The 25,460-nt window shown below is 42.8% G+C and overlaps 1 protein-coding gene across 2 annotated transcripts; it reads right to left on the reverse strand.

Moving 5' to 3' along the window:
- Window positions 1-5,365: 5,365 nt before the first annotated feature.
- Ogfrl1 (opioid growth factor receptor-like 1) lies at window positions 5,366-23,607 on the reverse strand. 2 transcript variants are annotated; one of them, XM_039083549.2, is made up of 7 exons: window positions 23,167-23,607; window positions 19,244-19,330; window positions 18,974-19,055; window positions 16,697-16,775; window positions 16,528-16,594; window positions 16,276-16,421; window positions 5,366-10,960 (listed from the first exon to the last, which is right to left on the reverse strand). In XM_039083549.2, exons 1-7 carry the CDS (start codon window positions 23,401-23,403, stop codon window positions 10,258-10,260), a joined length of 1,401 nt encoding a protein of 466 aa, XP_038939477.1. In that variant the 5' UTR covers window positions 23,404-23,607; the 3' UTR covers window positions 5,366-10,257. The 2 variants fall into 2 exon arrangements, with proteins under 2 accessions (XP_038939477.1, NP_001020879.1); NM_001025708.1 differs by having other exon boundaries at window positions 10,069-10,960; window positions 18,974-19,052; window positions 23,167-23,520.
- Between the last annotated feature and the right edge of the window lie 1,853 nt (window positions 23,608-25,460).

Below are 25,460 nucleotides of genomic sequence, written 5' to 3' on the forward strand. Positions count from 1 at the left end.
TGGGGCTGGGGGTGGGGGAGAGATGGCTCAGGCAGTGAAGCCTCCTACAGTTCAGCCTCCTGGTTTTCAATTCCTTCCACAGAACAGGACAGCTCATTGCCTGATGGACCCCCTATTTCTATTCTAATTATTAAAAATGTAGGCTGAGCTAAAGGAGTCACACAGCACACCCACTGAGGCCTCCCCCCTTCTGATTTACATTAGGCTCTGGCTTCTGCACCTCTGTGTGCGGAGGGAGTCAACCCTGTTTCAGCCTCATTATTTGTAAGGTTAGAAAACATTCTGCCAAGGACGGAGATCTTTGATTTCCTCTCACATGTCTGGAAATGGAAACAATGAAATTAGGGCAAAGGCTTGACATGAATCTAGGTGTTTCTTTTCTCGGGGAAAGGAAAGTACTAAATTTCCATCCGACTCAATGGGAGTGCATTTCCTATCATGCTGATAATACATGTACGGTATTCTTAGGGTGAAAGGTTGCATAAGACCCTCTTTAATGCACAGCATGTCAGTGCCTACAATTTAGAATTTCAAAGTGTGAATATCAGCCAAGACCATTCATCCGTCTAATCTTACAAAAATAAAGGCAGTTAAACCATCACGCTCAGAGAATTAATTGCACGAACATTTTTAAACTTAACTTTTAAGTGGCCTCCCATTAAGACATAAAGTGAATATCCACTTGGACGGTTACAAATTAAAATGTCCTGTTTTCAATAGGGCTCAAATAGATAGTGTCCTTAAAGAAGCCAAAACTGTCCCCTAGTTATGAGCTATTCCAAGTGATTATTGGCGAAGCAACGAGGGGTATACTGTATTTACAACGAGATACGTTCTGCCTGTCTATGTCAACAGATCTAATATAAACCATCAATCTTTTCTGAGAAGCACATTAAAATTATAAGAAAACTCTACAGTATTTGTTTTGGTTTATAAACCTGATTAGCATAGATGAGTTTAGGCTAATTTCTATTGAAATAAACGGGCTGTAATTCCTGGTGTGCATCTCCTTCTCTGGGAGCAGCAGTAGCTCGTTCTCTGAGGGACAGCCTGGAATACGACCCTAGACTTTCACATTCTCTCTGATCTAAGAAGAACCATCATGAAATAGAGCCCAGAGACTGAGAGACCTGTGCAAGGTTACACAGCCAATTGTACGTGATGGTGTTGCCCTATGTTCTCATGTCCACTGGGATTCTGAGTCTCTTTGTCTTTCCTTCGGCCTCCTTACACCATCCATGTCTAGGCTTTCGGGCCCCCTCAGTGTTCTAGGAAGACCTGTCTGACCTCACGTGATTCATCTTGACCCGGTCACGTTCCTTCTGTTTACAACCCTTTCCTTCTCCGTAGCTGAGAGTGGGTTGCATAAACCCACTAAGCACCACAACCACTAACAAGAAAAATCTTATACACATTTTCAGGATTTGTATATTTCTTATGTGTTGAATATACAATAATGTTAATCCAATTAGAACAATGCAAACTATTATAGCAAAATTAATAAGCCTTGTGTTCCCCGGCCATCAAATCATAGGCTTGTGACTCTCTAATCTGTCTCTTTTGTGTCTTATTTTAAAATGTTGTTCCAATTAATCCTACATATTCATGGGGATAATCTGAGGGGCAAGATAATCCTTCTGTTTCCTTTGTCATATTTATTTGATTCAGTCATTATTTCCAGACCTAAAATCATCTCACACACACACACACACACACACACACACACACACACACACACACACACACACACACACACCCTAAACTTCCCTCAGGGCTTTTATCCAGGTTGGGTCTTCCTCTTATTTCTAAAATACTGGCATGCCTGTGCGGTGTCCACTGGAAAATTAAAAGGAAGAAAGTGTAAATTTTCTTTAAAATCTCTGAGAGAGAGGTGGGCTTCAGCCTACCCGACCAGGCAGAGAATCTCCATTTTCACTAGATTTTATACTGCCTTCAGTCTGTGGGCCAAAGGAAGCCCTTCAATGTTTTCTTACTTGAATGCGTGCATTCTCTCTCGCTGACAGTAATTGTGTGCATCCTCTCTGCTGGTTCATCTAAATGCTGCGGTCGACATCCTGTTCTCCCGCCCTTGTGACTGTTATACTTTTCTGTCATTTTCTCCGTCCTGTACAAGGTGACCTCATTCTCTCAGCACACGTTGTTTTTCATTCTCTAACCCCATCTCTTCCTGGCCAAACAGTTAAAATATTCTCCCAACTTGATCTAGCCACAGTGTCCAGTGATGCTACAGTGGTGGTTCTCAACCTGTGGGCCACAACCCCTTTGGTGTTCAATGACCCTTCTCTAGTGGTTACATATCAGATATCATGCATATCAAATGTTTAACTACAATTCATAACAGTAGCAAAATTATAGTTATGAAGCCTTAACGAAAATAATTTTACAGTTGGAGGGCATCACAAGGAACTGCTTGAAAGGGACACAGCATCAGGAAGCTTGAGAACCGCTCCATCTCACTTGTATCTCGTGACCAGATTTTTCTTTAAAAAAATTTTAATTTTCTACAAATTTTATCCTACTTAAATGAAAAGGTCATCATATTCATGAACCTGCACAGATACATCTTTGAATATGCATTTAAAAATGGAAAAGAAAGCAAGATCCATATTCAAGTACATGCCTACACAATCCGCCATGTAAAATCTCGCAGTAGAAATAACTTCAGCTGAGTAATATTTTACCCTTTATAATAAAATATTTATTTTAGAAGATTAAAGGAGATATTTTAGATGTTAAGCATTAGAAAAACCACGTTTAATCATTGGAAAAACAGCATCTCTCTCTCTTTTTTTCCCTAGCTCTTTAAAAAACATTTTAATCATGCAAAATCAACACAGTGTACTCTAGCACAATACTGAATTGTTCCCTAAGGTTGATTGATTTTTATTAATTTTCATGGCATAATAGTTCTTAAACACAATAGCTATTTAAAAAATAACAATCCTAAAGGCAGTCTAAATATATTATTTTGGAAACAATGCACAACAGTTAGCAACAGAAATATCTCACTTTACACTTGCTCGGCATTAATTGTGCTATGCAGTTACAGAATTATAAAAGAGGTATTCCGTCGTACCATACAGACCCAGAAACTGGTTACAACTTCTACACGTGGCATTGCTATGACACGCATGCAAAGCATTGGGTGGTTCACACTGCAGAAGAATGCAAAGCGAAGTAGACCCCGTGACCCCTAAATGGAACTCGGGGGCACGCACGCGCACACACACACACACACACACACACACACACACACACGCTTGCGCTTGCGCATGTGAGTGTGCACCTGTGAGAGGGCTGTGGTGTACTTGGGAGGGTCAGAGGCCAACTTGAGGAAGTCAGCTCTCTCCCTCTCTGTCCATCCTGTAGCTCATGGAAGCTCAAACTTGAGCCGCCATCGGGCTTGGTAGAAAGCATCTTTACCTCCTGGCTGGTCTCTCTCTGTCCCTCACATTATTCTTAGTTGTGATGTTGTGCAATTACTATGCAGACAACTAGATAGTGCAAAAGGAGGAGTCTCCATCTGCCACCTATCACTGAGTCAGCTTAGCAACTCTGATTGTCTGCACATAAAAAGGCATTCAATCCTGTACTGATCGTTTGATTAATTCCATTAGTCTAATTGAAGGTGTCAATGTGGAACTCAGTTCATGGAGAGTATTAATGGGTCTGCTTCCACACCAAGTGCTGATTGCCTCACACATGACTGTCACAGCATACCCCACGGCAGCTCTAACCCATTCCTCTCCTGCTTCAAAAAATTCTGGTGTTCGCAGTAACTTAGATTTGGGTGTGTCTTTGTTCACATAAAAGCCTAAGTTGATTGGTGTTGGAAATATGCGAGCTCAGTAGCTGAGCATTCCCTAGGATAAAAGTATCTTCTATACCTGGTTTCTCTAATTAATACAAGCTCCATAATTTTTAAAGTTTTCTTTTGAGACCACAATTATACCATTGCCCCCTTTCCTTTCCTCCCTCCAAACCCTCCCAAGTGGCTGCCTCCTTGTCCTTCAGTTTCATGGATTCTTTTCCTGTTAGGGTTGTGTGTGTGTGTGTGTGTGTGTGTGTGTGTGTGTGTGTGTGTGTACATACATATATGTTCTCAAATGCATAAATACAATCTTCTCAGCCCTGTGCTGTATGTTCTCAGCGCTGACCATACTGGATAATTAATTGGTGTGCTCTTCTTTGGTGAAGACGATCTCTTTCTCTTGTAGCATTCCTTAGCTGTCTATAGTCCTCAAATTCTTTAATTAAAAAAGATAGGATAGTTAAAATGTTTTTTTAATTATGGTGCTATGATTTGAAAAATAGTTTAGAGTAATAAGCAGACATTGAGCTTCCCTTTGCATCCACTTTTCAAGGACATTTTTGTTGTTTCTGTTGTTTTTAAAATATAAATATGACAGTTATTCTTGATTGGTAACCTGACTACATCTGTAATCAGCTAAAACCCAAACAGCTGGGCACACCTGTGAGGGCTTTTTTTTTTTTTTCTTCTTAAAACAAACTTTTAAGGTGGGAAGATATATCTTTCTTTAATCCAGATCTTTTGAGGTGGGAAATCACCTTTACTCTGGGCCGCATCTTCTGCTGGTGGCCTACATAAAGGACATAGGAAAAGAAAGCTTGCATCCTCTGCCTGCTCATCCTTACTTTTTCTGGCAAGTCCATTCCTTTACTACTATTACAGATTCCAGTGTCCGCTGGAGATCAGCTGGGATATCCAGCCTGGTGGATTGAACAACTGTTGGACTGTTAGATGTTCTGTTGGTGGATAACCATTGTTGGACTGGCTAGACCACAGCTTGTGAGCCAGTCTGATAAATTTCTAAATATATATAGAACATTATATATATACATACATACATACATATATATACATATATGGTACCCACATACACATATTCTATATTTCTCCAGAGCTCTGCCTATAAAATAAGCCATTTAAAAAATAGCCCAAAAGAACTTTGATTGAAGAACCAATGTAATGGATGCTATTTCAGCATTTCCCAGGATAGGTATAAAGATAGAAATAATTTACATAGCAGATGTCCAATTGCTCATAAATTTCTGAACTACCATAAAATGGTAGCAGATAAATTATAGCAGGAAAGTTACACCCCTTTAAATTGAGCAAGCAGGGGGTCCAAGAAGGTCTATTATCCCGGACATCAGAGATCACACCTTCATGATCCAGAGACACGGCTGATGGTCCCTCATGCCCGTGAAAGCGGCTTACTCTGCTTTCAAGATGATCCCATGCTTTTTAGCTGGGTCTTCCTTTCTCAACTCCACTTCCAGCCAGCCATGGTTAGAGCCACACGAGTACATGACAAGAATGTCCACATGAAACTTTAATTCAAGAAGAAAATACTTTCCACAAATAATGAAAACAAATTTCACAAGAGAACTGGTGATATTAGATGACATTGAATACTTTCTCTAATCTAGAGGGAAAGCAAGGACAAGCCTTTCTAAACGTGTCGACTAAGAAGGTAATGTTAAGGTTTTTCAAACTAATTTCAGATTCCTCCTAACAACTACGAGAATGAAGGCTTGAGTAATTTCTCTAATAACATTCCATTTCACGTAGCCACCTGAATGCAAGAACAGAAGATAAGAGGAACCATTATGACTTGTATTAACCAAAGGATGTTTAAACAGGCCAGCATGTAACAGAACTGAGAAACAAAATAACCAGTGCAGGAGAATCTTTGCTCCTCTGAATCATTTCAGCAAAGGTGACACATTGTTAAATATTGAGATGAATACTCTTTAAGAATGGGTGCTCTGGGTTCCTCGTGGCAAGAGTTTACAATGGGATAGTAATGAGAACTTCTGAATGAAAACCATTTACGTTCATTAAGGCACATCTGAAACCTCTAGGCATTCAAGTTAGAACTATAGTGTTTATTTCAATAATGAGATTTCTAAATACAGACTGTCCCTGAGTGCAATCTGCTTGGTGGGACTGGCTCCCTAGAACAGTGCGGGAGGTAGGGTAGTTTTCACTGTCAGCCTAGAGATTTCCCACACAAATCTGTTCCTGCAACAAAGTCAATGCTTAAAGAGGTAAGTAGACAAGCATTATTAGGCTACTCTATACGACATTCACTGCAGCCATCTTCCTTTAAAACTACCCCCACCTTGAATGATACTCGCGCACACGCACGCAGTGAAAGGAAAAGGAAAATAGTCCAAAATCAACTACTCCCCAATCCTCCTGTAACTAGGAAATCTTACTCCAAATAGTCATCAAAGGTCTGTTGATGTAATTATAACTAAGTTTTTAAATGTTCTGTTTAGAGGAGCCTGGAGAATAGTTTTAAATTTGCTTGGCTAAATGGCTGTGTGACAAACTTTGACTTTAAGATAACTAAGCAAATATGCTGTGTTCATTAACTACTTTAAAATACCATTTGACATGTAGGTTGACTTAGCAAAATGATCTTTCTAAGGACTACCTAGGTGTATGGTTCTTCCTTCTCAACCCATCCTACCTTCATTCCTGGTAAATTATGAAAATCAGGAGGGCGTGGTACAATGTGTCATGGCTAGGACAGGTTTTTATTACACATTCAAGTATTTATATATGTAACGCCAAAAAAAAAATCAAATATTAAAACTTTCCTAGTAACTCCTGAGTTGTAGATCTTCCGTTCCTTAAAACTAAGAATTAGAATTTCAAAACCTAAAAACAAAACTATACAATTTAATTAACAAGCCTCGATTTGGAAGAAGCCGATAAGATTTTTCAAGACCATGATGACGATTTAAACTTTCCTATTAGAATGAGTTTGAAAATGCAGAATACAATAATCTTAATGTCAGAAACATCTCCACCGTACAGAAATATAGAACTATTTATCACTTTATAGTATTTCAAAATATCTTCACATATAATTTTCCCCTCTGAAATATGAAAGCAAAAAAAAAGTATTAGAAATGCACCAAGCTAATCAAGCAATATAGTATCTATTTGTTGTGAAATGTAACTTTATCAACAGCTGACACTTTGTAGCCTTGCGGCTTGGGGTCCAAGGAAGACCCTTGAGAACACCTGCTGATGCTTAGCGATGCTTCTAGCTACTTGGCCATGCGGCACGGCACTGTCTGGAACAGCTTCTCAGTAAATTACTGTAAGCATATGGTGTAAGCAACGCAAACCATCTAAGTCAAGTTCAGACCACTGTTTGATATCCAACACGCACATAAACACATTGTCTATCGATCTTATGTTAAAAAACTATTAAATGTACAAAGTGCTCTTTATAGAAAAAATTCGAGATGCTCAATTTTTATCAGCAAAATGAACGACTTCCTTCAACTTGTTCTTCGCTGAGTTATTTTCTCTGCTATTTACAGATTAAATGTAGGAAACATTGTCGTTTTATGAATACACAGTTTAATTAACCGCCATAGGAAAAAGGCCACTATTTTAGATGGAAGCCAGGGAGTTCTCCTCTAGAGACTAAGTCTTCTCAAATTAAATAGCATAACCTAACAAAATCATTAATGAGGAAGAATACTCTAGAATCTGTATTGTTAGATGTTTTTATTTCTAAGGGTTCTGGCCTACTGTAATTTCTAAGTAATTTAGATTATATTAACTTTAGTATCTGGTAGCTTGTTTTTTAAAACTATTTTTAGTATCTGGCCCCATGTCTAGTTTTTAAAAGTTGTGTATGTGTGCGCTTGAATGTATGTGCACCACATGCATGCAGGTCCCACCGCCCCAGAAGCCAGAACAAGGAGTCAGATCCCCGGTAGTAAAGGCAGTTGTGAACTACCCAGGAGAGGAACCGAACCCTGGTCCTCTTGAAGAGCAACAAGAGCTCTTTACTACAGTCATCTTTCTAGTCTCCTGGTCCCACATTTTTTTATACTAAACACCTTTAAGGTGGTCTGAATGCTTCATTGTGTTTTCAAAATTAAGACATCTTTAATTGCTCATATCCCTACAGTTCAGCCTAACTTGGCAATCCTCTTCCATTCATGAACCCCGTGCAAACGTCTACTGACATCTTAGACTGGTGCTACAAACGTCTCCTAGGAGAGTCCATGCATCCCTTGCACTGAACTGGATTTAAACTGGGATTGCTACCTGAAAGTCTTAACACTTCTCACATTGGAACAAGCGGAAGCTGATGTATTACCTACCTAGAACAATGAAGTGCTTCTTGTCTTACAGGGATATGATTGACAGATACATGTGTCTCATAGCTGTGCCACTATGATGCACAGATAAAGTCAGAGATAAATAACTGGGCTGTGTACATTTAAAAACAATAGAATCTTATTTCTAAAAGCATAAGATTGGCGGGAGTATTGTAGGAATCACCCTGACGTGGGCTGAAAATGCCAAGAAGACGATTATATGACATACTACAAAAGAGGAAATAGGAAGGCTTCCCTGGGCTGTGGGGGTGGGGTGGGTAAAAGCACATGGGGCTTTTCTTAAAAGCTGAAGAGAGATTTTTAAAAGTCAATTCTTTGCTCATTTAAAAAAAAAGTAAAAATATTTTCTGTTCATCACTTCGTCGGCTTGTATGAGTGTTCAAAAGTTCCTATCACAGTGTTTTTGATTGTCTTCTGATACGCACTAATAATTAGTAATAACTGTAGAAAAAAGCTTTTAACCAATGCTATGCAAATCTAATATTTACTTAAAGTGGGTATATATAATTTCAAACTGTCCTCAGTTTCAAATGACAAATGAAAGATGAAAATACAGATATAATACTTGAAAGTGAACATATATATATAATACATGAAGATGAACATACACAGATAATACATGAAGATGAACATACACACAATACATGAAGATGAACATACATACACAATACATGGAGATGAACATATATACACAATACAAGAAGATGAACATACACAGATAATACATGAAGATGAACATACACACACAATACATGAAGATGAACATACACACAATACATGAAGATGAACATACATACACAATACATGGAGATGAACATATATACACAATACATGAAGAAGAATGTTGCACACACAATACATTAAGATGAACATACACACAATACATGAAGATGAACATACACACACAATACATGAAGATGAACATACACACACAACACATGAAGATGAACATACATACACAATACATGAAGAAGAATGTTACACACACAATACATGAAGATGAACATTACACACACAACACATGAAGATGAACATACATACACAATACATGAAGATGAATGTTATATACAATACATGAAGATGAACATTACACATATTACATGAAGATGAGATGAATAGGCATACATAAAGATGAACATACTACATACATGTAGACACCATGGACTGGTGACATCAGCATAGTCCTCATGGCACCACTACACTAATGGCTCAAAGGACAATTGAGCAACAACTGTTGACAAACTTGTTGACAGTATGAAGAGTCATCTTTGCAAAATGACTAATTTTTTTTTGTGTTTTTTATAACATTCCTCAGTGATTTGCATCCATAATCAACTACCAATTTTGTATAGAACAGCCATGAAAAAAAACCAAAAGTCTATTTTCATTCCTTGTTTTTACATACAGACAAAAAAAAATCCTTTCTAAACACTTAATACTGAGAATATTTTTGTTATTATGAAACTTAAAAAAAATCATGAAATCAGACTAGTAAATATCCCCTCTGTTCCACCTGGACACCGGTATAGGAGAGGGCCCTGCCGTATACTGGAAAACGTGTGGTGGCTGAGAGAGACGGTGATGCCCAAGCAAGAAGAGAGGGAGAAGAGGAGGGCAGCAAACCACGGCAGAGCTCTGAGGCGCCGTAATCTGAGAATCCAGATTAGTTTCTGGAAACTTTTGGGCACACCTCACTCATCATCCTCCGCTAATCTAAAAGCCAGGCGCTGCTGCATCACCAGAGGGGCCTAATGTCTGCAGGAATCTCTCGAGAGAACATGTTGGAGAGCATATGCTACGGAAGTGTGCCTAGACAACTTGAAACTACTTTTCAAGTGACTGTTATGTACAGAATTTGAAAACACATCCTAAATACATTCTTTTATTGGATCTGGTCTTAAGATTTCTTATTAAATGTTCAATTCATCGTGATCCAAAATAAAAAAGGAGAACAAAGGGCTTACAGCAAAAGTCACAGGTGGCTAACATTTTAAATGCGACCTCATCTCTGTCCTTCAGGATACATTAGACAGCAGGGTTTTTCTTTCAACTCCCTTAACCAGAACTGGTTTGTGGGTTTGTGACATTTTGCTGTGACACTACCTCAGCGTGACAACTGGTATTTTCAGGGTTTTCAGAGTCTTTGCTCTGGTTTTCCCCTTCTCCATCTTTTTCAGAAGAAGTCGTCGGACATTCCCCTTTTCCTGCGGAATCATTAACGGTTTTCTTGGGTGGAGACTCTGATTGGTCGGCAGCATTGTCGTCCTCCGAGTTTCTTGGCTTGGTATCTTCACTGCTGGCCTCTGGGCTTGGCTTGTCTGTCTCCTCCCCGGGCTCTCTAGATGCCACCTTTTTTTCTTCCACTGTTTTGTTATTTAAGTGACTAGCTGCTGAGGAATTTTTGGAGTCCTTAGATTTCTTGTGCGTAGAAGTTTGGCCGTTCGAGCCTAAAGCGGGCAGAGTAGGTGTTTTCTGGGCTTTGCTTCTCTCTGGTTGTTCTTTCTTAGGTGGCCCCCATATAAAATTCTCTGATGGTGTGTAATGTTTCTGGGCAAACCGCAGGAGCTTTCTCCTCTCCCTCCTGTCTCGAATTGTATAAACGAAGTACTCCAGGGCACTCTGTTTGATATTGGGAATAGTGTTTTCCACGAGAGCCTCATGAAGAATGAATTTTACCAGAGGAGATTTAAAACTCTCGTACCCAAGCTCACCAAGGCTTTTAAGAATTCGGGTAATCCTTAAATAGTTGTGCTGAGACCTGAAAGAGAGAATCGAATAAAATGAGAGAAAAAGAATCAGGAGAAGAAAAGTAAGAAAACCCAAACTATGGAGAAGATGATTTTTTAGAAATGCAAAGCAAGAAAATAAGCCTTACAGCAACTTTAATGTAATAAAAAATAGGATGCATTTCATTTAACGCATGTGGATTGTAACAGTACAATCTGATGAATGTGAAACTCAAATGTTAAAACAAACTCTCCTCTTTAAGAGACACATCAAGCACTGAGATTGACTGTGTTCTGGCTGGTGTTACGTTATTTATTAATGTCGCCGAGGACCAGGCATTCTACAAGAGCAGCTTCGCACACACAGCCAAGCATCAGATTAGCCAATGCCGCCATAAGGGAAGTAGTGGCCACGGCACGAGATGAGAGACAGAAAGAGCCAAGCACGTAGCCTTTATCATGGTAACGTTATAACAGCTCTGCTTCCTTATGAATTATTATTGTCTCTTACCACGCCTAACTTATAAATCTCATTGCAGAACAAAACAGAGCATGTGGAGGGCTCTGTACAATTTATGACTTCTGCCCTCTACAGGGAACTTCTGTACTTGCAACATCAAAGAAGGATGCTACAGTTTCACAGGTAACCAGGGCTAAACAGATGCACTAGCTAACAGCTGAACAGCTGGCTAGAAGAATTCTGACAAAGAAAACAAAACTACTTGACTGTGCCTGCCTCAGCTGTTGAGAGTGTGGGCCTCAGAGCCAGTCTGTCTCACCCTGGCTTTATTACTGTGGTGCTCTGAATCGGAGTGGCCCCCATAGAGTCATGTGTTTGAATGTCTGGCCATAGGGAGTGGTGCTATTAGGAAGTATGGCCTTGTTGGAGCAAGTGTGTCTCCTTGGGGGTCGGCTCTAGGGATTTTGAAGCTGAAAACAGACTCAGTGTTGCTCTCTCTTTCTGCCACCTGCTGATCCAGAGGTAGAACTCTCAGCGACCATGCTAGCACCATGTCTGCCTAACTGTGGCCGTGTCTAAGCCTCAGGACCTACGACAGGCTATTCAACTGTGATGAAAAGGTACGATGCCTATCTAAGCCTCTGCGTTTGCACCTGTAAAACAGGGAAAAAGGGATCCCAATCTAACTGCCCCCTTATCATCAAATGAGATGACACAAAAGAAGGGAATGGGCAAACCAGTAAACGGGGACATCATTTAGAACTATTCTGTGTGTGCATGTGTTCATGTATGCAATGGTGCGTGTGTAGGGGGCGTATACACACATGTGTTTGCAAGCGTATAAGCTCGTGTGATCTACCACCCTCAGCTGTGAGCACGAATGTTCCTCCTCCTATCATCTATGACAGCAGAATTTAGGACTGAGTAACAGCACATCTGTATTCAGCTTAACCTATTCCCTCCATCTTTGCTGGCCTCGACTTGCTAAAAAGCTTCAGATCTACACTTAGACCAACCTTGATTCCGAACATACATTTCTCCCACATGACATACCTTTTTCTTTCAAAACCGAGGCCATGCTTGGACTAGCATTTTCCAAACTTAATTTTGTCACAATTCATAACTCACCTCCCCAGCCTTGTTCAGCTGAACACACACACACACACACACACACACACACACACACACACACACACACACACCCACACCCACACCCACACCCCTGGCTGAACCCTTAAGGACCCTCTCTCCTCCGTTACAGAACCATGTCTGATGTTAGCAGGTTGGGTATGTATTTACCCAAGATTGTGACACAACAGAACTAGTACTTACTCCTAACTCCCTAAATTCTGTTTTATATCCGACATTGAACTTTCTTGGAAGCACTGTGTATACGTCTGCCTCGGCTTCCAAAAGTGCTCAAGTTTTTTATTAGTAGTAATTACCCAGTCTCCTGGGAATGTTGGGAAAAGATGTCAAATTATTAGAGATATAGAAGCACATAGCTTCTGGTCTTATATTTTAATGAAAGAATACAGACAAAATACAAATTTGTATTATTTGAGCTAAGCAACTGCTGGAATAAAAAAAAATGTGTTATTTCCACCCTTTTGGATATTTGCCCCAAAGTGTGAAACTCAGCACATTTGTCTCAGTTTTATGAATCGGTAACATTTGAACTTTTAAAAACTTATTTATGGGTCTGTGTGTACCTGCTTAAGTTTATTATGCATCATGTGTGTGCAAGGGCCAGAGAGGGTCGGAAGAGGGTGCCTGACCCACAGGAACGGAGGTACAGACAGTTTGGACCTCCATGTGGAGAGCAGTAACTGTTGTCCACTGTGTTGAGACAACGTATCTGGGGTACTGTGAAGGCACGGTTCCGCTAATGACGGGGGCGGTTAGCTGTCACATGCATGCAGGGTTCTTCTAGTGAAAGAACTTATTGCAACTGACTTCATAAGAAGAGGTGGAGAGGAGAGGGTGACTGCTTAAAAGAAAAGTTGTGCTACAGGATGCAGTGGATGCCGCATTTGCAGCCAGAGCCACATCTAAGATGAACTGGAGACTTGGCATTTGCATATCCACAAGCTAAAGCATTTATGTAACCGAGAAAAAAAGAAGGTAAAAGCCAGAGCAGCTGAGGAAAATAACGATTGGGATTCTAGAACAAAAGTATCTGTAAAACAAAGGAGTTGGTTGTTTCAGGAAGTAAGTGTCGCAGTGAAAGGCAAATGGTGGGTGGAGGAGTTAAATCTGCACAGCCATGGCTTCCACACCAGGGACTGGAGGAAGAGGCCGCTATGGGGACAAAGGACAGTGCTGATTTTATCAGAAGATCAGATGGGTTAAGAGAGGGCACATCGGGAACATAAAACCCCAAACTCGGCTCAGTACAGCTCAGGAATCCTAGCTTACCACAAACCTGACCAGGATTTGCACATCTGCACTTTCAATAGCTGAACACACCTTGCCACTCTTATCCAGGTCACCTCTTCACTCAATTTCACTCCAGTTTACTCTGATTAAACAGTTTTCCTCCGCTGAGCCATAAACACAACCAAGTCCTGACCAGCCTACTGTGAAAAGCTCAAAATGTCTTCCAGCTTCAATCACAGATAAGCAATGACATTTAAGAATAGATCACAGAGAACGGGGTCCCCATTGGAGGAGTTAGAGAAAGGATTGAAGGAGCGTCTGCGTCTGCAATCCTAGGATTTAGAAGATGGTGCCAGAACAGTGGCAAATTTGAAGTCAACCTAGACTCAGAGATCCAGTCTCAAAAATAAGCAAGCAGAACAGCCTCACAGAAACCCAGTTTGGCTCCCAGCACCCGCATTAGGCAGTTCACAACTGCCGGGGGACCTCAGTTCCAGGGGATCTGATGCCCTCTTCTGACTTCTGGAGGCACACATGTGCACACGTGTGGCACACATATCTACATGTAAAAGAATTATTTTTTAATTTTTAAATCACCCCCCCCCCCCCGGAGAGTTCACCCAGAGCTAGGAAGGCAGAGAGCTATTGGATGAGAGGAAGAGAGCTTGCTAGTTGGGACAGAGTGAAAAGGCTGTGAGTTCCGCCATTCTTCATCAGAGGCTAAGAGAGGAGCTAATTAAATAAAGCCTTCAGAAAGGGCTCTGGTTTGGGCTATAAACGAAAAGCCCTAACAATAATACCCTAGGAAAGCTCTAAGCCTTTGCTCACATTCTGTCCATGACTTATAACTTCCACAACAATGTACCAAACCAGAGTGCCACTCTAAGCAAAAAATAACAGAAGGAGAGTGGTAGGTACCCAAAGGGTGAGGTGCGATCACTGTTTGCCAAAGCCTTACTTGCAGATAGAGTTCTGCAACAGCAGGACAGAGAAACCATCCAGACATGGTTACCTACCTGCGTTAGATAGGCAGATGCGGATGTCTTGCCCTTACATTAGCTTACGTATCAAACTTTAACCTGAGTTATAAGTTAATGAGTCTCCATTCAGGGTCGTAAAGCTTTACGTCCATACGTTCAAGGCTTTAGCTGAACCTCCTGTTTTAAGAGTGTTACTTACAACAAAGGAAAGAGATGTCTCAACGCTAATATTTTACTCCTTTTACCAAAGTGAGGGGAATTCTGGGAAAAGTTTAAAGAGCTGATGCCAAAACTCTGATTGTTTTTTTGCCAAAGAGAAATTGCTTGCGTTGTTTTTTTTTTCCTTAATACTTGCCCAGTTCAGCTAATTATAAGGTACTAAAAAAAGTTTCTTAAAATTGTTAGTTGTATCGTCCAGTACTCATAAGTCACTCTATAATTAAAAAGGAAAAAAAATCAGTATGCCTATGAAGAAAATATTTTTAAAACTAAACTTTGGTTATAAGTATTAATCACCAATACACATATCCAAGCAAAACAGTACAGCTAAACCCATCCAGGAAAGCTGCTAAACTTCCCTTTATAGAGTTTGTAATGAACCAGAAAGAGGTACTTTTCCTTTACCTACGTCATGAAGACAACTGGACTTTCCCCTCAATTTTAGCTAGAAGTATGGCCATTTTTATACATTATAGACCACATTTACGAATTTAACCTAAGAAGTTAGCATGCATGAAGATAATATAAACAATTTATAGCCTAGGACAGAGAGAACATATGAAAAAAACCCGTAAACTCCTTGAAACGTGGCACATATAAGGAGAGAAGCCACGTTGGGCTGTAGGCAGAGGGTTCAAGAAGAAAGCATTCTGAAGGAGAACAGCCAGCTCTCTGTAGAATTTGTTCATTGTCATTCCTTAGAATGCGCAAGAGGGAACAAATGTAGTTCTGACTCGATTTTGATTCCTATTCCTAATGGCTACCTAGTCCTGTGGTCAAACGTGGCTAGTCCTATGGCCAATATCTGATAGCGTCATTTCATTCTTGTTTCCTCGACATCTACAAGTGGGCAGTGTCTATATAGTCCCATGTCCAATACCCAGAGCTTGTCCTGTGCCCAATGACGAGGCATTTCCATGCCCAGCGGCTATGTATTCCTGTGTTCAAATGCTAGCTGTTCCTGTGTCCAGCCTCTAGCTAGTCCTATGCCCAACAGCTAGTTATTCCTATGCCCAATAGCTAGTTATTCCTATGCCCAACAACTAGTTAGTCCTATGCCCAGCAGCTAGTTAGTCCTATGCCCAGCAGCTAGTTAGTCCTATGTCCAACAGCTAGTTAGTCCTATGCCCAACAGCTAGTTAGTCCTATGCCTAACAGCTAATTAGTCCTATGGTCAATAGCTAGTCTATCCAGTACCCCATGACTAGCCATCTCCATGCTCAACAGCCGGACAGACCTACGCCAATGGCTAGCTGTTCCTATTCTGCAGAGAACAGAGCTACAGGAGAAGGCCAGGGGCTTCACTTACTCATTCAGATGTTGAAACCGTTCTTGCCAGTTCACGGCCCGAGCAACATTTCCAGTCTTATCAATCAACTTTATCCCGAAGAACTCTAGCATCATTTTGTAAGCCAAGAGGAATCTTCTGATTGCTTCCTTTGTCTTTTTGAATTCCTAATATAAGAAGGGAAGTCGACTGAAATGACTTAGTAGCTACCAGGAACAATAAAACAACGATACATTTGGCTACCTTCTGTAAGGCGAAGTGAGCTTGCATTACCTCAATTTCATATGTGGTTAATTCTTTAGCATAAAAGTTCAAGCCTTGTTCTCTCAGGGGGAAAAGCCTGGTTTGTTAAAAAAAGAAAGAAAGAACAATTTTCAATCAACGTCGTCTTCAGAACAGGATGGGATAGGACACGGTTCAAGGTGGAGAACACTTAACTGACCATTGGATGTAAGTGTGGTTGTGCTCTAGCTTTTCATAGTCTCCTTTCCACTTATTCAGAACCTCTTCAATGTAAACACCTAAAGGGCGAATATTGAGAAAAGGAACCATTCATCACAACACAGTGAAGGCATTATAACACATGAGTCTCTTCAGTTTTACATTAAAACCTTCGGTTTAAAAGCAACACACCAGAATGCTCCTAAAAGAGGGCTATCCCATGCCAGAGTAATGCCCAGTAATGTGAAAAGCTTAACTAAAATAAAAATAGCAGCACCTCAGATTACAGAAGTCTGTACTGGCTGATGTATACAGAGGGTGGCATATGACGGCCTAACAATCGTTTTGTAAATAAAGTTTTATTGGAACACTGACAAGCACACCATTTTTAATATTGCTCACACCTGCTTTTTAGTACAAGACAAGCCCGAGTGCTTCAATGGACTATTTTCCAAAGCCTGACATATTTGCTGTCTGCCTCTGTGCAGGAAAACATTTCCAAACATTACCATCTCCGCATGACTAAGAAGAAAACGCTGCTCTTAAGTGGAATATTTGTTCAGAGCCTCACATTAGTAAATTAATAATGACAATTTGTTCAATACTTCACAATAGTTACAAAGTCGTGTGGGAGTGGAACACAGATCTTTGTGACTACAGAAAGCAAGTCCTTTCACTATGCCCCATTCTCTCCAATAAGAACCTAAAAAAATTCCTTGTGATTCTCAAGTCCGTCAAGGTCCTTATCCTGAGCTAGTCTTACAGAAAGCAAATGACAACAACAAAACAAACAACAAAAACAAAAAATGCCACACCCACAATTCATCTCCTTTTCATCCTCAAAGACCAGCAGGTTGTCACCAAGGCTCCTCCAGAAAGTCTGTGTAGAGTCCCACATTTGTCCTTCAGTGCTATTAACATGCTAACGTCATTTTCCCCTGTGGTTTTTGTTTTTGTTTTTTTAAATCAATGGTAAATGCACTGTGTATTATACTCTCCAGACTTCTGAGATACTCAAAACTTCAAGTTGATTGGATTTGCCCATTTCAGCAACACTCCTCAGGACATAATGTCCTAGCTTTGAGCCCTCCTTCCACCATTCCCATGATTCCCTCCTTCCCATGAGTCCAGCATTCTGGAACGTTTAGCCATAGAGGAATACTGTTTACTAGCTTGCTCTGTCTGCTATTTTATACCAACCAGGCCCACCAGACCAGGGATGGCACTGCCCATGGTAAGGTAACCCCGCCACATTAGTCATCATTCCAGAAAATGCCCTCCAGGCTTGCCCACCGGCCGATCTGGTGGGCATACTTTCTCAACTGAGGCTCCCTCTTTCCCGAACGACTCCGGCTTGTGTCAGTTGACATAAAGCCAGCCGGCACAGCTTACAATCTAGGCCCTTCACAAGCTGACTCATTCGGCTTTTGCTGAGAGCAAATGACAAGAATCAGGACTTCCAGGGAGTGTATCTGGCTCCTTTTTGCCTGCACACAATTCAGATACCCACTGTGAGGCACAGTGTGATGCCTCAGTTTTTTGCTTATGAGTTTGTAATCAAATTACCATAGCAACTGCCACGGGCTTGGGAAAGCTGCTATTCCGAGGGAGGTCGTACGGTTGTGAATGCTGCATGCTTATTTGGCATGGTTTGAACTGGGATGGCTGTAGTTCCCCAACCCTTGAATTTGAAAAGTGACAAAGGAAATTCTAAACTCAAACACTATATCTACTCATCTTCTAAGGAGGTTTTAAGTATGGCATAGAAGAAAGAACCATGGCCCCTGGGACTTAGCTCCACTCTCGAATGAACTCAGTGGCCCAGCAAGTCAGTCGTTCAGGCTTCCAATCCCAGTAACCACATCTTCGAGATGAAGAAGCTGATTCTGACCCCCCCCAAGGTCTAATCACTTAAAATTCAATAGCTCTATAAATCTCTTTTCTGATCATAAAAGAAGACTAACCCTCCCTCCCCCAAAACTAAACTAAACCAAACCAGCAAACAGAAACCTTGCCCCTCCTACTGTGTCAGTAACCACCATGACACACAGAGAGTAAGAAGGCACAGCTAACCGATTATTTCTCCACAGATCACTATGTGGATGGAGGCCACTCTCAAACCCAGGGCTCTGTGTCCACATCAGCCTGCACGGCAAGGCAAAACAAAGGTAACCAGCCACCAAATGCAGCAGGAACACACGAGGCCCAGAACAAGAGATGTACACCCAGGTACATGCTGTTATTCAAAACTTGCTTTCGATCAAGGTGGCTTACTCACCATCTGGCTTAAACGGAATTTTATTCTTATAAAAGCGAAGGTTGCTCAAGTCATTTTGGTATCGGATATCTTTGAAGTTCTGCTAAAGGAAAAGGTAAGTTAATCTTCAGTGTATGGACACACACACACACACACACACACACACACACACACACACACACACAGGCCCAAGGACCCTTCTGACAAGTTTGTTTACCAGCAGAGGAAAATCAGAAAAACAGAAAGGCAAAAGTTTACATTTAAAAAGAAAAATCATCGCGCTGGTCTTACTGGGTACTGATGTCGGTACTTGTACAGATCCCTCGCCGCATAGAAGCTTCTCTTTGGTTTAGCATTTCCTTCCGTGGAATCACCACCCTAGGACACAACGCGAAAACTCCACTTACACAGAGGATTATGCTGAGAAACTTCTGGAACAAACTTAAAATACTGAACCTCCATAAAGAACCCTGAGCAACCAGCTCCAGGTAAAGGAAACCATTCTGTCTCTTTAGTGACGCTTACAAGCAGTGCTTACTGGCATCCATCTACCTTATTTGCACTAAAAGCTTTTCTCCTAAAGGTATATCACTAAATAAGAAAAACAACAACAACAAAAACAACAACAACAAAACAAAACAAAACAAAAAACAAACAAAAAAACCTTTACCGTTCAATGCCTTTGGAGGTTTGGAGGGTGAATGCTAAGGATTAGCATCCACCCAGAGCATCACTCAGTGAATTGAAAACACATTCCATTCCACCAGGCGTTATGGGGCAGAGCCCATGACAAAGCTTACTTTCCATGGTGCCATGAAAGGGTTAAGTCGGTAAATCAAGATTTCTCATTAAATTTGCGTCTCCTGGCTGCTCCTGACACTCAGGTGAAAGGAAGGGAGGGTTTCAAACTAAATTAGCTTGCTAAACTACCTCCAAGTACCATAGCAAACATATAAGGCATGAGCAATCATCTGCCCATTCAATGATCAGTGAGATAGAAATCAGCAAACTTGATACAAATAACCCAGAGCAAGGCAGAGCGCTCTCGGGCGGAACGAACACTGACTGAAGTCCTTTCTAGGTGGTGGCTCGCTCACGCTGTTTACGAAGTGCCAGCGCTGTGATGTCACTTTAAATGGATAAGACATGAGTCTAATAATCTCTAGTTGTCCGGACCATATGTTGTATGGCAAAATGCATTTGTCCGGTGACACACAGAACCGGGAGACTGGACGCGATGAAGACGACTGCGGTGCTGAAATGTGAATCTTCACCAAGAAGTCTGCCCGAAACCCTCTGTCTCATTCCCTCCCACCCTCTGTCTGTCTGCGTTGACAGACTGGCATCTTCCAAGCAGCTTTCGCGCATTTCTGAAGTGGTGTGATTTCTCACTCTTACTACAAGTACAGAGATACTTTAACACCAAACCCTCTGCTGTTTAACAGTAGTTACACTGTCACGTTACATAAGCTAGGAAAGGCTCGACTTCAGGCTCTTGCCACACTTTTCAAAATAGCTCTGCCTAGCAAGTTTCGGGATCTTTTTAGCCTGAGCTACAAACACACGCGCTCCCATTTACAAAACACGTCCGTGTACGTGTACATTACTTCATTTGGGTTGCACAACACGCCCGACTGACGGTTATTAGTGCTGGCATCTCAGGAACAAGGTTGCTGAAACTTGGAGGAACAGAACAAGGCTCAGAGCCCAGTGTTGTGCAAGAGCTCGCTGCGTCCGACTAATTGGGTCTGAACCAGTTTTGCCCCTGCTAGAAGTGATGGATATTTGAAAATCTGGTTATGAAGATCAACGACCCAAGATCTGGAGCCAGGAGAGCCAGGGGAGGCTTGGCTCTGCTCCTTAACATTTGTGAGGCCTTAAGCAAATCACTTAGCTGAATCGGAGTTTTATCATCTTCGAAACAAAGCTAATGACTCATGTCCTGCCTGTTCCCCAAGACTACCATGTAAATGATGACATCCTTCACCCTGCCGGCATCTGTCCTGTTCACTTCTGTATCCTGGCCACCTTTTCCTCCTCAGCAAGGATTCTGCTCCTTAACAGTTCCCTCCCCTGGATCATCAAAATTCACTCTTCCAAGCCATTCCATGCAACCACCAACTATGCTGTAATTTCTCCCATCGGAAGTATATCTCCCTTGACCCAGGTCTAGCCTACTTGCAGATTGTATCTCTGATTTCTTTTGAAGTCAATCTTCACCAGGAACTGTGGGTAGCAGTCTCTCTTCTTCAGCCTACCCCACGACCCGACTTTAAAATGGGACTATTAGGAACTTTCCAACTAAATTTCCATCTACTCCATTCCCATCTCAGTGGTCACCCCAGGGACTTCCCTGCAATTCTGAACCCCTTAAGGCCTTCCACCCTGGAGCAGTGTTAACACTTGGCTATCAGAATACCACACTCCCCTGCCTTGCTTCCTGTACCACTGCTCCCCTCTTTTTTGGCTCCTCCTCTTAATCACACCCCCTTACAGAGGGTGAGAAGGCTGACCCACATCTCTCATGACTCCTTGATGACCTCTTATCCTCCATTGATTCCTTTTTTTTTAAAGTACAACTATATCCTAAATGCTTGCCTTTAGCTCCAGTCCTAGACTGAGTATCCACTTATAGAGACCATCAACTACTCGCCTATCCACTTGGGTGTCTAATGGGACAGAAAACTTAACAGAAGCCTTAACTTAACCTCTGAGGCATCTCCCGCCCCAGGCTTCCTCACCTCAGCTAATGGTACCATCTTTTGTCTAACATTTACAGAGATGGATGAGAGCAAAGACAGCTGGTCTTTGGCCTAATTAAGGGGGAACTGACCTGTCCACGTAGTGCACGAATAGGGTGAGGAATCAAAACGATGTCGCTAAGATTGCCTAAGAAGTCTGGTGGAACTTCTGGAAACAAAAATTAACAAATTAAAGGATACTCTACTTTTACTCAAGTTGTAGGGCAGTGGTTGAAATGTTATTTTACAATTGACCTAGTTAATTGATTACCAAGTTGTTTACTATTATTATTATTATTATTATTATTATTATTATTCCAAACTTCTGTCCGTGGCTATATACTTGGAAGACAAATGGAAGGATAAAACACTGAAATGTGCCGTGCGACATTGTTTCGGGTTTGAGCACACAATACTAAGTGCAAAATAGAAACCGGAAGACAAGGCAAGGATGGTCACGATTTCACCCAGGAGGACCAAGGCCCACACTTTGGCCCCGGACATACTTCAGCTTGCATCTTCTCTCCCTGTATGCTCTGGGCAAGATTTTCTCTGAAAGCCTCAACTCGGTTCTCCAAAATGGGGACGTGGAATGGAACGAATGCCCCTGGATAGCATTCCTTTCAATAACATGCTCAATTAGCTCGGATGGGAAGGCTCGAACTTCCTCGAAAGGTGATGTTTCCCCTAAAGTCACATTGGCTCCATTTTCCTTCAAGTTATAAAAGGGAGGCCTAATACAGAACCTCCAACCTTAAACGCTGCAGACTTCTTTAAAAATACACAGTTCCTCCTTTTAAAAGTTTCTGAAGCCACAAGAGGTTAAGGGAAGCCATCTATCTCTCTTCTAACCTATCTATCTAATTGTATTGGTCAACTGAATTAAGCTTGGTTGGATCAACAAGTCTTCTGGGTGAAACGAAATGTTTAAGGAATACTCGAAGTCGTTGAAAGGTCTCTCTTGGGGAAAAAAACGGTGTTATTTTTAAGTTTGCTTGGGAACCTTCTGCGATACTTTTAATGGTCATAGACCCCCGCTTGGGGGGCAGGGGAGGCTTGCGGGGCCGCTCCACAACTGCAGTTGTCTTAATCTGAATAATATTTTAATTTTGTAAAAAAAAAGATGAAAATAAAAATCAATTAACACGCACCGGCCGGGTCCTCAGAATCTTCTATTTTTAGTCTAGTTCCTCCCACCCCACCTTCGCATCACCCAGCTGCGCTGCAGAGGCAGAGAGAACAAGAGTGGAGTCGAGGTTTGCCTTGGGGGACTTCCCTGCGGTGCTCACAGCAAGGCCCCCGGGCCAGCAGCGAACCACCGGGCGATCCTGAACACCGCAGGCTCCCCCAGGTACCGGCGCCACGAACGCCGAGCATCCCGCCCTGCACCCCCCGGGGGGCCGCGCACAGTCCCCTCCCTCGTACTGGGCGAACTGCCCCTCCGGGCCCACTGTGGGTCCGGGGGCCGCGTACCTGCTCCGCGCCCGCCGCCTCCGCGTGGTCCTCGGGCACCGGACTGGCGCGGGGTCGCCCTCCGGCTCTCTCGGGAGGCTGCTCGGGCTGCTCCCGCTCGTCCTGCTCCTGGCCCTCGCCACCGCCTGCCGGCCCCGGCTGCTCAGGCTCGGGCTCCGAGTCGGTCTGCCAGGTGGAGTCGCAGTCCTCCACGGTGGTGGGCTCGCGGAAGCTGACCCCGCCGAGCAGGTTGCCCATTGAAGAGGCGGCGGCGGGCGCGGGCTGCGGCAGCGCGCTAGGGCCCGGGCATGGCCGCGCTCCGCTCGCTTCGGGCGCAGGCGGCAGCTCGCCCGGCCCGCGCCGCACAGCTCAACGCGGCCGCCGGCGCTCCGGCGCACAGGCGGGGAGGAGCCGGGCGCCCGGGGGCCGCCGCCGCACGAGTCCCATCCCGCCCATGCCGCCGCCGCCCCGCCCCGCCCCAGCGAGGCCAACCCACTCCGGAGCGCGCTGGACCAGCTCCACCGGGACGGGCCCCCCTCCACGGTCCCCGGGAGTGGCCAGGGGTCAGCTGCTGCCCCGCCCCCTTTGGGTCTGGATCCGCCCCCTTGGGGCTCCTCCCAGCCAAGCGGGATGTCTGATCCTGCCCAGGTCAGAGAGAGGAAGGAGGCATCTCCATCAGCAGGCGGGTCCTGCCCACACCCCAGCCCCCAACGGCGGATCCAAGAGGAAGACAAATTAGCCGCAGCCGAAGACAAAAGCTAATCGTGACAGTGCACCCTCTAAACAGGAAATCCAAGCTTCGGGAACAGTACTTAAGGCCACCTAGAGTCTCTGCGGTCTATAAAATAAAAGTCAGAGCTCTCTGTCCCCTCATCTAAAGAGCAAACTTCTCTCAAAACCAAAGGAACAAGAAGAATTAGACCAGCACCTTTATTCATCTGTGAGTAGTCCACATTTGTGCTCGGGGCAGAAAAATCTCGGAATAGGCTGGAGTGCTAAGGACTATAGTCCTAAGGTCCAGAGGCGACCATGCTGCAAGAATAGTTCAAGGCAAAATAACCAAAGAATCCGAAAATGGTAGAGCGTGAAATAAATCCAGTGAAACAGTGGCCCTCTGCCTGCACATGAATCTTGACGGGACTTTTTCTGCTGTGGGACATTGCCTGGGATTATAGGTTATTAGATGTATCGATTGCACTCAGAACTAGTAATTTAAAAACAAATTACAAATCCAGGTAGATGGTCATTGCTTAGGGAAGACTCAGCTAGCAGATCCCTCTCCACAGATAGATCAACAGTTGCATCTTTCCAAACATTACAGTTTCTGGCTTTGGAAATGTCAGGTAGCTTCTTGAGACCCCAGTAGTTTCCTCATCTTCAAAATGAAGCCAGGCTTTTCTCTCTGGAGTGACATCTAGCTTCACCTTTAATGACCATATGACTAGCAGAGGCTCAAAACCTAATAATACACGCAAAAAGAATGTTCTGGTCAGGATATCATAAAAATTGATGATATTGAGGTGAAGTCCTTCTTGTCAGCCCCAAACAAAGTAAGAACCAGACAGTATTATTGGGGGAGGGGCGTTTGAGGTTAAGTAGTTTTTTTTTTTTGTTTTGTTTTGTTTTTTGGCTCATATGATCTGTGTTTTTTTTTTTTTTCTTTTCTTTTCTTTTTTTCGGAGCTGGGGACCGAACCCAGGGCCTTGTGCTTGCTAAGCAAGCGCCCTACCACTGAGCTAAATCCCCAACCCCCTGTGTTTGTTTTAATAGACCAGCTGACTTCGTGTACCTCTCCCACTCCTGGGGGCGAGGGGTGGGGAGTTGGATTATCTGTAACAGTAAGACTGCAGCAGCCCATATAAATGTTCACGCAGATTGTTTTCCTGGCAAGCCTACCTACTGTACAAGTGAACCCATCTCCACTTCTTCCTCCCTCCTCCAAACCCCCAATCCTGATATTCAAGATGATTATGTAAATTCATCTCTTTTTAAATTTAGAATCTTATCCTTCCTCAAACCCTCTTGACTATATCTGCAGTTAATTCTTGTTTGTCTCCTCTCTCCCAATGCTCTGCTCTTCCCACTGCTCATTCCCACCTGGTAATGTGGTGCCAGGTCACTGTGGGGAACCTCTGATTGTGGTTGACAATGACTTGTTGAGAGGAAAAAAAAAATATGGGGCAGCTGTAAAACAGATCAATCCAACACCGTTAAAATCCAGGGATTCCGTTGGTCTTCCATTGGTACTGGACTAGAACATTTCACTAGTCCAAGGGCAAAGCTGGAAGTCTAGTGGTAATGTGGTGCCCAGGTGC

Source organism: Rattus norvegicus, chromosome 9, assembly GCF_036323735.1.
Source record: "Rattus norvegicus strain BN/NHsdMcwi chromosome 9, GRCr8, whole genome shotgun sequence".
NCBI classification, from domain to species: domain Eukaryota; kingdom Metazoa; phylum Chordata; class Mammalia; order Rodentia; family Muridae; genus Rattus; species Rattus norvegicus.

Coding starts and splice junctions, on each gene's coding strand:
- Ogfrl1 (XM_039083549.2), bottom strand. CDS start 23,403: ATGGGCAACCTGCTCGGCGGGGTCAGCTTCCGCGAGCCCACCACCGTG. Junction 16,595..16,696: donor AACCACACTTACATCCAATG/GTCAGTTAAGTG, acceptor TTAACAAACCAG/GCTTTTCCCCCTGAGAGAAC. Junction 10,961..16,275: donor CGGTTTCAACATCTGAATGA/GTAAGTGAAGCC, acceptor TCTCTCTTTCAG/GTCTCAGCACAACTATTTAA.